Here is a 12,412-nt window from a genome sequence, read left to right on the forward strand (position 1 = left end):
GTTATCTTATTCAGGGGGGTATCACAATCATATTATCCGAACCTTGCCAAGCTAATCGAAAGACTACCCTAGTGCCAATACCAATACCAATACCAATAGCCGTACTCCAATACCATATATTACAAGCGCGAGATGAACTTCTTCCGTCCGCCCCACTCTCTAACCCCACATGCGTAGTCGACTGCACTCAATGAATCTTATCAATCCTCTTCTTAGCAATCTTGATCTTGCCATCCACCCTCTCGACATCCTCCTCAAACAACCCAAGCATGGCATTCTGCTCGACAATCTCCTTGTTAATTGTGACACCCATCTCCTTCATCCTCCTCACCACAGTCGCTATATCAACCAGATCCTCGTCCTGCGCCGCAATAATCTGCTGCTGCAACTGCAAAACACCTTCATTATCCAATTCGCGTGTTTTATCCGTTTCCTGCGCCGGTGCGCCGCCCAGCACCCTGCGACTGGACGACGACGACGGTTTGGCAGACGCCGCGCCTTTGAACAGACCCGCCTTCTGACTCTCCGTCACAGCAGCCGAAGACGTCGACGGCGCATTGTGCGAGGCGGCACCAGAACCCGATATCGCAGCCTTGACAGCCATGCTGTTGAGCACCGAATCTAGACCATCGCGTTCTTTGCGTAGACCACTGATCATGTCCTTTCTGCGGCGTATCTCGCCGTCGCCTAGTTTCTCGCCGGACCAGTCGTCCGAACCGCCTTTTGTGTTCGCGCCACCTAGCCGGCTCAAGCCTTCGTCCAGCGCCGAGATGAGCGTAGAAGCTCTGACGAGGCTCTTCTTGGCATTAGCCGCTGCCTCGTGCTGCGCAGTTGCTGCGGTCGCTTGTTCGCGTTTCGTCAACCATCTCCGTGCGTCTTGGAGGTTAGATTTGAGTTCAGCGTGTTTATCCAGCCAGTCCGACGAATCCCTCACCCTGTCTTTTCCAAACTGTGAACCGGGGAAGCCAGTAGTTTTCTTCCCGTTGCTGCCGTTTTGTTCGCCGCCAAGGTCGAGGAAGGACTTGTAGGCTTTGCAAATGCGCCAGCGTCCGTCTTCGCTGCTCTCGATGGCCCGCAGATAGGCCTCCAGGCCTGCTCGTCGCTTCTCGATGGCTTCGGGTGAGCTTGCCGTGTTGCCTATGCTTAGGAAGCCGCCGAGCCAGGATTTTGGTGGGAGGGGGGCGGGCGGCGCGCACCCGGCTTCTGATCGCAAGGCCGAGTCGAGAGAGGAGAAGTCGGAGTAGCGCTTCTGAACGCTGGTTGTGGCGCGGGGGAAGGGGTGTTCGATCTTGATGGTATACGATGTGTAGGCCTTTCCGTTCTCAGGTGTCTGGTTCTGTGCTGTCGGTATCGAGATCTTTAAAGGCGCCATGATTGCGATGTATGTGGTGGATGTTATGCAGGGTAAGAGTGGTGTTGTCGCTGATGTCGGCGGCAGGCGGCCGTCTTGTGTTTGGCCGGTGCCTCGCGCGGTCGCGTGCACTTTATTCGCGACGGTAGCGTTGTTTTGGCAGTCCAGGCTAGGTGTCTGCGCGTGATATGCGTGTATTCCGGTTATTGAAGGTTTATTGTCAAAGACGCGCTGAGCGCAAAAAGAAAAGACGTCTTGCGCGAGATCCAGGGTCCTGGCTTGATTGACGTCGTTGGACGCAGCCGCGGCACGCTAGCGCCACGTGCGTCACCTAGGCGATTAAAATTTACCTTAAAAAACTCAACACCATGACTCCTATCACCAACACCTTGTTCGACATCAGACGGCCACGTCCGACCCTAGGATCATGCATCACTCATATCATTCTTTTGATAAATAGCAGATGGGCTACTCTCGAACTTTCGCGACAGCAAGTACCTATGCAGTCAGGTAATTCAGAACAAGAAGTACCACAATCACGGTGATATCCTATACACCTTGGAATTAAAATCTTAAGAATGATCCGACTGAGAAGCAAGGGCTCTCACACCTTATCGTTCCGAGATCTCTTTGCCATCACAGCGGTCTTTTCGACTTTCGCAGTAGTCTCTTCTTCAGCAATTCTCTCGCGATGCAGCGATACCGCACTTTCGCATCTTCTTGTCGTTCCCTTTCCCTTCCTCTTCTTGTAAGTCGTAACCCGCATACTCTGCTCAGGATACCGCCCAATTTCTTGCCATGACAAGGTTTTGTGTAGGACCTCAACACCGTGCACTGCGTTGTCGGACATTTGTATAGCGTCCCGACGGCGTGCTACCTTGCTAATAGGAGCTCCAATTACCAAACATCTCTCGCGGTCGCAGTTGATCTGCCCGTGACTATTTTCTTGACTAATACCGTTAATCAAAGGTTCGCGGCGAGAGACTTTGGCGTGTCGCCATTGGCCGAGCGCACATTTCGGGGAGGAGTGCAAAGTAGTGAAGTTCTCGGCTCATTGTGATCACTTTCCTCTCTCACCTCTCTGTCCTCAACCACTGTGGCTATCCTTTGCTAAGTAGTATTACATTACTAAGATTTTTCTCACCTTCCCTTTGTTGTTAGCAACGGTCACTGCAACAAGTCTACCCGACTATATAACAAGAGTTGCTCTGTCAACCTCTAGTCAGCATCACTTCTAACCCAACATCACACTCTGCTTACTTACAACAAACATGCGGCTACTTGACTTACCACCAGAGATCTTCCAGCGTATTACGCACATCTTAGTCAAGAAACACGGCATTGCTGAAGCTTGGAAGGTTCGAGGAACAAGCAGTAAGAATCACGTCACAATCCATCTATCATGAACATCGCACTGATTTACTGGATATCAGAAGCTTTTCAAACCTACATCACCTACGAAGTCCTTGCTACCCCGTCTCTCTATGCATACAACAAGACACGTGCCGGACGCGAGATCCTTCAGCACAAACTCGCCGACTTCCTCTACACGCGTAGCACAAAGCTGAACGGCTTTGTGCGCACCCATGTCCCTGGGTTCATACGCGATGTCATCTTGATAAAGGAGTCTTGGATTACTGGCGATGAGGCAGTCTCCAAACTACGGAGGCTTCTATGCGAACTCTTTGCCTGCAATTGCGACGGCGCGCTGACGTTCGTTTTAACCCAAACAAACAAGCTAAACCACCACCAGATAGAGGCACTATCAGTGAGCAGCACAGTCAACTTGGTTGCTATGGCTGCTGATCTAGGCGATCTTTATCTCTTGAGAACCGAGGCTGCGAAGGATAGAGACTCACTGTGGCAGGAGTCGCCAGCCTTTGGATATCCGCTGGATGTCGCCGTTTATGCAGGGCACTTTGGTGTTGCTAAAGCGATCGCGCAACAAGCCGTCACCAACCAGAACGAGGACGTCGTCGATCTCCATCACCGTTACGGGTAAGTTTCCCACTGCAAGATGCAAACAAGACATATGCTGACTTTGCGCTTCCGGATCTAGTTCTCGACCTGAGCATATCTCATTTCGTCAAGCGATCTGCACCTGCATCGAGCTGCAACATTGCGGTATCATTGATTACTTACTTCATAAATACGTGGAAGCCTTTGGTTTCCCGACAGAGGCTTGCACGGCAGAATGGCTTGATAGAGCTGTTACATGTGGCCACAAAGACATGCTTCGTCTCCTGCTTTGTCGCCCGACGCAAGCAGGTATATCCACGTTTTATAAGGCATTCGAAACAGCCTGTCGCCTTTCGAAAGTCTCCCTTCTCCACATCTTCTTCCCTTATTCCCTGGGTGGTCCAGGGTGTTTAGCAATCAACCAAGTCTACCCATCGAGCATCAAAGGCTACCCATCTACCTACCCCCTCATCACCGCGATAAGGCTTGCAGAGGGACGCCGCATGACAACCATCATCAAAAAGCTCCTGGAACTTGGCGCGGATCCGAATGGACCGAAGTATCGAGCTGGTTTGAGACGACCGCTTTATTTGGCAACAACTGGTGAGTGTGTTTCGGGTATTCTGTCGTTACTAGACGCAGGTGCCAACCCGTACTTGATCAATGATGCCCGATGGATAAAGGTGCAGCGGAAGAGGTATGGTAAGCAGACATCGAAAGGGAAGGCGTTGAGAATAGCGCTAAAGCGTTATGCGAAGCCAAAGCTTGCGAAGGGGGTGGAAGGATTTCTTGCTGAGGTGGCTGTGAAGGACGTGAACTTGAAGCCGGCGTTCTTTGGTTGCACGCAGTCATAGGTTGACACTGGAATCTCACACTGTCAGTATCAGGGTCTATGTAGTTGATCAGTATCAAGATTAGATATCACAGCATTGGATCCGGATGTGACTTAGTCTCCCAGGAAGATCCTATTGATTGGCCTGTTTAAGCGGTGTCGCATACGCCCATACCTTCGGTCCAGGAATCTTATATCCCTCAATCTTCCTATGTACATCCACTAGTATACCCTCATCGCTACTCCCATATAACTCTTCCCCCTTCACACCCCCATCCAACCTCCTCCCCTCCCCACCCGTCCCTCGCGCCACCCGGAGATTCACGCACTGCGGATATGCTTGTGCTCCGTCCACCTTTTCCGCAACGTGCAACGCGATAATCTCATGTCTTAGCACATAACTTCCCTCCTCCAGCACCTCTGGTATCCTGACCACCCATGAAAAACCATTCGCGATGAGTACATTCGCCGCCCATGTTCCACCTAGATCTATCACGTTCCAACCTGTACTGTTCAGCCATCCCAGCTCATCAATTTTCACCCACTCCAAGTCGTCTTTCTTTGCGTCCGCACAGCTGCCCTCGCATTGTGCTAGATATGTCATCACAGGCCCGACGTGTGAAGTTGGCCATTCATTCCATTGTAGCTTTAGTTCCTCGCCGGCTGTTATAGGAATTTGGAGAGCGCCGGGGACGGCGTTGTAGTGGCAGGAAATATTTGTGGTGTTGAATTGAGAGGGTGGGATGTATATGTTGCCTAGACAGCGTCAAATGTGTTGAACCGTCACGATGAAGCAACTATCTTGCCTAAGTTCGATGCTGACCATGCAGCAAGAGGCTGTGGCGGTATCAGGTCATCCGAAGATGCGGGATCCCAACCATTGTAGGTGTCACCGGTAGTAGTTGTTATACGCGTTACTCGACCATGTGCATACGCGGTAGTAATCAAGAAAGACGATAGAATCTTCTTCGAAAGTCGCATTTTCAGTTAAGCCTTGGGTAGCTGAGTCGGACTAAGGAGGGCGATGCGAACGGGTACGGCTTAAGTGAATCGCGCCGAACTCTCAAAAAGGGCACCGAGCAGGATACAAGCATCTCTTGATGACCGTGAACCAGGGTATCGGGCCCGGCAAAGGTCTTCGTAATGATTGTTTACCCATACACATTCTGTAATTACCCCAGATTTGGCGATGTTGTACCTCATATCAGGATCGACCGCTGATTGGCTGACCTCTTCCGTTACTTAACAGGACTTACTCTAGACCTTGCGCGTCTAGTCAGGAGACGATGGCAGTGAGGTTCCACTTGGAAACAGGAAGACTCTGTATATTACGCCATTGGTTCAGCGCTACCTGAACAGCCTCGGTTGCTGTACCCCCAGACTATGACGAGATTGCAAGAGCGAGCCACGAGTGGCAACCAAACAGGTACTTGATTTCCTCTCGCCGCCTTCTGGCCTATGATGAACCTCTAGTAAGAGACTTGCAGCCCGTTGTAGCCATGCTTGACAAACTGGCACTGGAGCTGGCAAGCTCCATCGGAAGTGCGCCGGGAATGTTGTGGTGCTTCTAACGACAACGCAGTTTGAATTCATATACTGTTATCAGAAGGTTGAGTTGTTTGCAGAAGCAAATGAACATTCAATGCGCTGCTCATGCAGGGTCGTTGTCTGTTCCTGTGGAAGCTGTAAAAGCCGCAGGTGTCCTATGAAGTTCGCGGGTCATGACGCACGATGCGGCGTGGTGGACCCGGGGTAGATCTCGACCCGATCCGTCTAAGCGCTCGGCAAGTTAGATCACCGGGTCAAAGGCTAACGAACCAACCCTTTTCTACCCCACAAACAAGACACCGGAGTAGCCATCGTGATCATGAAGTCTCTCCACAAGGCAGCTAGGGCGAGCTTCACATCTCAGACGACTTGGGCTACTAACGGCCCGCGCGATGACGTCCAACTCTTTTGTGTCGTGTGACAGCATTTCACGTGCGGGTCATGAACAGGGCGGTATGGGGTCGAAAAGTATATAAGTGAAGCATGGACCAGGAAAGAAGAAAAGTATTGACTCTATTGTTTGTGCGCACGGCCCGGAATATGTGAAATAGCGGTAATAGAAGACCCTGCTTGGTATTTCAATCACCGAGATTGTATTTGTGAAGCACTTGACGTTCGCCGTACCTATCACCACTTACCACAACCTGGAATTACTGGAGGATCTTTTAACGACAAAAGTAAGTTCCTGACCCTCAGTATGCGGTACCTAACAGTTAATGTATCAATCAGAATTGCCATGGTCGCATTGACGGTACTGGGTTCAGCCGCCCTGATAGCTGGCGTCCTAGCCTACCCTCAAGGGTCACCAAACTCTCCTCCACCTGCCACTGACCTATCCTCACCATGCGCGGAAGCAGCTACGAGGCTGTCTCTTCAAGACGGTCCCCAGGACAACCACTTCTATTCTGACTGTCATACTAGCGCCCACGTTATCGTCACCAGTCCTCAGCCCAACAGCGATCTCAACGTTGTCAAGCCTCGCCTGCTTGTTGCATGGCCCGCTGGCAATAGTGGCGCTATGGCGCTCTTTGCCCCTGAGAGCGGCCAGGGCAGTTTGACCATGAGGCTAGAAGATTCCGAGAACGGACAGTCAGTGAAGCCATTGACCGCGTCGGACCGCGTGGGTGTTTCAGGGTCCATCAACTTCGATACGTCTGCTAGACTGACCGTACCTATCCTGGGCAGTATACGAAGCATCCGCGACTTCACAGAGGGAGGTGGGGTCAGTCAAGACTTCCAGAACAGCTTCGGATTCGCGATCAACGGAGATGGCAGCGCATCGATCAACCGCACTTGGTTTGACGGCGTAACAACTACCACGCTGAAATTCTCGCCTTTGAATGGTGCCCAAGCTATCACGCTCAACCGCGAAGCAGCATGGACTTTGACTTTCGGCGCGGGGAGCTATAGCTTCGAAGCTTCTTACAACTACCCACAGCTGGAGCAGCTTAGCCCACAGGAAGTCCTAAATGATGCGTCTTCGGGATTGATCGCGCAAAACCCGGATCAAACCACCTCATTGTCATTTCTGTCATACACAGATAAACTTCTAGCTGGCACCTGGCGCTTCCTCACCTACTTTGGCCGCGACAGTATGCTGTCACTGCTCCTGATGCAATCTATTCTCAGCGAAGCCGCTATTGAAGCTGTCATCGGAGCTGTCATCGAGCGAATCAACCGCAATGATGGCACAGTGTGTCACGAAGAGGTTATTGGTGACTACTCGACTTGGCTGAACAAAAAGAAGGGAGTTGATTCTAGTGCGCCCAGCTGTGACTACAAGATGATCGACAGCGATTTCATGCTCCCCGTCGCTATGAAGAGCTACTTTGTAGACACAGACGCTGGCAAGCAACGTTCCGATGCTTTCTTCCGCAAGACTGCAACGTTTCTCGCCGAGAACGACGGGCTGCCTTACTCTCAGCTGGCCCAAACTACCGCCGAAAAGATCATGCGGATCGCTGAACCGTTTGCGCAAAGTCCTGTAAAAGATAATCTCATCAAACTTAACCAGGGCGAATCTGTTGGTGAATGGCGCGACTCCAATAACGGCCTAGGAGGGGGCCGCATACCGTACGACGTTAACACGGCGCTTGTACCAGCAGGTCTTCGGGCTATCGCTAGCCTGAGTGGTGCAGGTTTCTTCCCAGACCACCCAGACTGGTCTCAAAAGGCTGATCAGTACGCCCAGATCTGGGAAGACGAGACGCTACAATTCTTCCAGGTCACCGTACCGCAAGCCACTGCCAAATCTCTTGTGCAAAATTATGTCTCCGCCGCAAACCTTGGTGTACCAAGCAACGCCGATAGTATTGCTGGCGATGTCACTTACTATGGTCTCGCCCTAGATGGCAATGTTGGTTCACCAGTCGTGCCTGTCATGAACACCGACGATTGCTTCCGTCACTTCTTCCTGGACACCACGAACCAAACCCAGCTGACGTCATATATCGACCAGACTGCTTCTCACATTCTTCAACCATTCCCGGTAGGCTTATCGAGCAACGTTGGCTTGTTCGTTGCCAACCCAGCCTACGCCGGAGACGCAGGCTTTGCTGCAGGCTTCTCAAAGACAGATTACCACGGGACTGTGGTTTGGAGCTGGCAACTCGCAATGATGGGTGCTGGACTGGCACGACAACTGGGTCGATGCGCGAGGGACGACGCTCCTGGTAAGCTACTAATGTTTTCCTGCATCATAAACTCTGCTGACGCCCTCTTTTAGAATTCTGCACAAACTCCGAGGTTCATGATAAGGTTGTTCGTGCTTACAACAGCCTGTGGGATACCATTGATGCCAACCGCGATCAGCTCAGCCATGAAGTCTGGAGCTGGCAGTACAATAATGGATTTCAGGTTGCGCAGCTTGGCTCGTTGACTTCGACCGAGAGCAACATTCGACAGCTTTGGAGTCTGACCTTCCTTGCGGTCAAGAGGGAGAGTTTTTAGGCCTCTTCAAGATGGCCTGTTTGTGTGCGGGCTCAGGATCGGCTTGGATACGAAGAGGCGAGGCTACATATCATGTGATGGAATGGTGTAGGCTACGACGTGATGATTTACGATTGATGAATACAGAATTACATAACAAATATTCTTGATCCTGGACGAAGAGCTAGCAAAGGTCGCACTAATGTCGGCATTCGGCATTACCAACGTCCGACATTCACTGTCTTGAACATCAAGGGATGCTAAACAGATTTACGCCATGACCAAAGCCTCGTTCTCTTATAGCCAATCGTGAGAGCTGGGCTTCGTATTCAATCGGTATCTCGGTACTTGTAAAGAGTGTCTGGAGGAGGAAAGCGTAGCCGCTTTTATGGTAATTTATTCCCATATCTGATATGTCTCTGAAGGTATAAAACGGACCAGCGTACCGCACATGCATGAATAACGCCTTTGATCTCTATTATGTACGGAAAGAAAACCTGGCACAAATGACCACTTCAACTCTCTTCAACTCTCTCGAGGACGAGCGTTCTTTCCGCGAACTTTCCTTCAAATGGTCGATCGCGTGGGATAAAAAGGTCTTTACACTAACTTGAGATGCGCAAGAACCGCTTCGTAGCAATGTACTGATATTCATACTAGGATCTACCGACTTTCCTCACAATAACAGCACCGGAGATAGTTGCAGACTACTCCGACTTCCCTGCTGTGGGGACAGTTCGAAAGTGCCCTCCCAAGCAATTCTTCGAGAGCGCTTTCAGGACAGAAGGCTTAGGGCATCCGGACCGTACGTTTCACCCACCATTACGACCCTCCTTGATTCTTTCTCCTCTTCATCTGCAATATCTTCTGCATATTCTCAATAACACCACTCCAAGTCAAAACCCAGCACCTCCTTGGTGGTAGCATGTTCACTCGCACGAGCGCCTCAGAAGCCAAAGGAACCTGGCAAGTTCGCGCATGGCACGTGAGAGAGTTTTCCGATGGACATGTTGGCGAGTGGGATAATAGCTCGTTTCTGGAGTTCACGTACGTCAAGATAGAGAGTGGAGAGTGGAAGGTCAAAGGATGGAGACCGCATGGTGGGCTCGCCATGATCGGCAATCACGACGATGTATTCGGGAAGTAGGTTGACATTTATGGGAAGGGGAAGTATGATGACAGGATGTGATGTTAAAAGATGGTGTACATACATACTCAACCTGAACCAGAGCGGTGAACAGCCTTGCCAAGTATGACCCTCGAGCCACAGATCACTGATAACGACCATATGAACATCAACGCCGTCGATGACAAGGTCGCCTCATATGAACAGGAAGGGTCATCGCAGCCGCGATTCCTACGAGATCACGATCCACAAATAGTCTACTGTAGACTTTCCTGAAAGAACGTCGTGAGCGTCGCAAACGGAATGAGCTCTACGCGATCGTAAAGATCAACATGCCCAGCATTCGGTACCCAGACCATCTCTTTCGGCTCCCCCGCCCTCGCAAAAGCAATCTCGCTAAACTCTTTCGAATGCGCCTGATCACCCGCAACGAACATCATTGGACGAGGCGAGATGGACTCGATATCCTCAAACGGGTAGAAATTGATGAACTTGACATTGCTCGACGTCGTTGGATCGGTAGTGATGTTCCGTGAGATACCATCGGGCGTGTACTCCCCGCGAGGAGTGCGGTAAAAGTCATAGAATTCAAGCCCGACCGGAGTTGAGTTTGTCGTGTGTGGTGCGCCATCGGTGTGGGCGATAGAGCTGCCATCTACTTCGGCCCAGCGCTGTGCGTTTGCTGCGGCGATGAAGTCCTGGCGTTGTGTGAGGTTTCGGGAGTTCCCTAAGCCAGTGCGATGGAGCATGCCATGGTTGCTGAACGTGGGTGTATGTAGTTAGTGCATATCTCAAACGCAGCTTGAATAGAGATGCCTTACTACATGCTGACTGTTGCAACAGCTTTGATCCGGGAATCAATCTTGGCAGCACTGATGACGAATGCGCTGCTGCCACAAACACCAACAATGCCAATCTTCTCTCGATCGACAAATTCTTGCGTGCCGAGGAAATCTACCGCGGAGCTGTATGCCTCTGCATAGAGGTCGGGCAGAACGGCATTGCGCGGTGTGCCTGCACTGATGCCCCAGAACGGAAGATCGAGGGACACGGTGACGAAGCCCTGCTCTGCTAGCTTTTGAGCGTAGAGGTTTGCGCTCTGCTCCTTCGTTGCACCGAAAGGGTGGCCAACAATGATGGCTGGTGCATCGGTACGGTTGAGATCGTGTGGAACGAAGATGTTGCCAGCGACGTCGGAGTGGTAAAGTGTTGGGAAACTGATGGGGGTTAAGGTGACGTTGTTGCTGCGATAGAAGTTGTCTGCTCCGAATGAGAGATTCTGTGCCATAGTCGACATCGTCATCATGCTTGTTGCGGTAATAGAAGAGAATGTAGCCCTCATTCTGTGGTAGCGCTACTAGGATAGTAATGCAATTGTAGAAAAGGCAGATGGAATTTGTGACCTTTTACTGCGTAGACGTCGGTCGGCTTTATATCCTTCGATGGGTAACTAGTGCGATTTGGCAGGTCCACATACCACCTTACAGGTTACATACGTATCTCGGTCATTCCGACGGACTCGATACCTGGAAGGCATGTAATCTTCCAAGATATCGCACTGTCCCTGTCATGATGGGTCAAAACGTTGACACAACCTCACCGAATAGCGCCGGACAACTCGCAAGGTCGTATTATTCATGCCGTTAATCAAGCATATACATGTGAGATTGAAAAGCATTACGAATGCCTTGAGCCAAAACCGTAGGACTGCTTGACGTCGTTGATGCCAAGACAGTGCAAACTGCTGACAGAGGCTAAGACCGATTAGGAAAGCACTTACATGAAGGCATTGTCTCGACACTGACTTTTGATGATTACTCATCCAAAACATATTCATCGTAATAGTTTGCAACTCCAGCATATTCCCGGCTCCTTGTCGATATGCCCTTGCACACCGTCTGTTCATGGTCGCCATGCGGAAGGACGTCGATTGATGTTCACTCCAGCAGTAGCAGTAATGCAAGACCGCTACATCATCGACGGCTCTCAGTTGCATTTGACGAGAATGAGATGGGTCTCTCACCTCTCCTTCTTCGCCAGTTGTTTGTAGACTCCAACAACGTCGTACATCCGTCCAGTAGATGACTCCATTTCCTCAGAAACTCAATATTGACTTCCCACTTCCAGATATCTCAAGGTTCGCCCCATACCAGAAGTGACGGACTCTCAGCACTACCAGGAGCGCACTTTGTCTCCAGAAGATCGAACCACAACTCATCTTCGTCAAAGTGCGGGTCTTGTATAGCTGCCCGGAGGATGTTATCTCGGAATTGAGGTAAAGGGAACAAATCCACCCATGGATGGTGCGAAGTGGTCAGTTGTAGCACCGTGGGAAACAGGACACGAGGGCACGCGAGCTCGAGCGGTCTATGCTGGGTCAAAGGAGACACAGAGTCGCAAAGCAGCCATGACTTTGAAAGACCAAGCACCGAAGCATTGCCGGCTAGAGCATTTAGAATGTTCAGGTGGATGATGGTGGGTAGATGAGATAAGAGGGGCGCATTTTGCAGATATCGGATATACGCTGCATCTGCGAATTGACGGATGACTTGTTCCAGTTCTGGAGTGATCAATGTGTCGGTCGTTCCTGACGCTTTCAATTCCAAGTACGAGGCAAGTAGTTCCTTTGGAGGCGCGCGGCTTTTCTGGGATATCAAGGCAAGAGTCG

At 50.9% G+C, this 12,412-nt stretch overlaps 6 protein-coding genes across 6 annotated transcripts; 3 read left to right on the plus strand and 3 right to left on the minus strand.

Moving 5' to 3' along the window:
- Nucleotides 1-187: 187 nt before the first annotated feature.
- Nucleotides 188-1,372, minus strand: J4E82_007646 (uncharacterized protein; the record flags this gene model as incomplete). The annotated part of the gene is made up of 1 exon (XM_051733890.1): nt 188-1,372. One exon carries the CDS (start codon nt 1,370-1,372, stop codon nt 188-190), a length of 1,185 nt encoding a protein of 394 aa, XP_051586301.1.
- A 1,250-nt stretch (nt 1,373-2,622) lies between these two features.
- On the plus strand, nt 2,623-3,353 carry J4E82_007647 (uncharacterized protein; the record flags this gene model as incomplete). Its single annotated transcript, XM_051733891.1, has 2 exons — nt 2,623-2,725; nt 2,785-3,353. The coding sequence occupies 2 exons, from the start codon at nt 2,623-2,625 to the stop codon at nt 3,351-3,353; spliced, it is 672 nt and encodes a 223-aa protein (XP_051586302.1).
- A 922-nt stretch (nt 3,354-4,275) lies between these two features.
- J4E82_007648 (uncharacterized protein) lies at nt 4,276-5,123 on the minus strand (the record flags this gene model as incomplete). The annotated part of the gene is made up of 2 exons (XM_051733892.1): nt 4,276-4,898; nt 4,949-5,123. The coding sequence occupies 2 exons, from the start codon at nt 5,121-5,123 to the stop codon at nt 4,276-4,278; spliced, it is 798 nt and encodes a 265-aa protein (XP_051586303.1).
- A 1,303-nt stretch (nt 5,124-6,426) lies between these two features.
- J4E82_007649 (uncharacterized protein) lies at nt 6,427-8,639 on the plus strand (the record flags this gene model as incomplete). Its single annotated transcript, XM_051733893.1, has 2 exons — nt 6,427-8,362; nt 8,416-8,639. The coding sequence occupies 2 exons, from the start codon at nt 6,427-6,429 to the stop codon at nt 8,637-8,639; spliced, it is 2,160 nt and encodes a 719-aa protein (XP_051586304.1).
- A 485-nt stretch (nt 8,640-9,124) lies between these two features.
- J4E82_007650 (uncharacterized protein) lies at nt 9,125-9,765 on the plus strand (the record flags this gene model as incomplete). Its single annotated transcript, XM_051733894.1, has 3 exons — nt 9,125-9,214; nt 9,279-9,423; nt 9,515-9,765. The coding sequence occupies 3 exons, from the start codon at nt 9,125-9,127 to the stop codon at nt 9,763-9,765; spliced, it is 486 nt and encodes a 161-aa protein (XP_051586305.1).
- Nucleotides 9,766-10,001: 236 nt separating this feature from the next.
- J4E82_007651 (uncharacterized protein) lies at nt 10,002-11,050 on the minus strand (the record flags this gene model as incomplete). Its single annotated transcript, XM_051733895.1, has 2 exons — nt 10,002-10,503; nt 10,566-11,050. The coding sequence occupies 2 exons, from the start codon at nt 11,048-11,050 to the stop codon at nt 10,002-10,004; spliced, it is 987 nt and encodes a 328-aa protein (XP_051586306.1).
- Between the last annotated feature and the right edge of the window lie 1,362 nt (nt 11,051-12,412).

Source organism: Alternaria postmessia (genome assembly GCF_024291825.1).
Source record: "Alternaria postmessia strain BMP 2775 chromosome Unknown scaffold_54, whole genome shotgun sequence".
Taxonomy (NCBI): domain Eukaryota; kingdom Fungi; phylum Ascomycota; class Dothideomycetes; order Pleosporales; family Pleosporaceae; genus Alternaria; species Alternaria postmessia.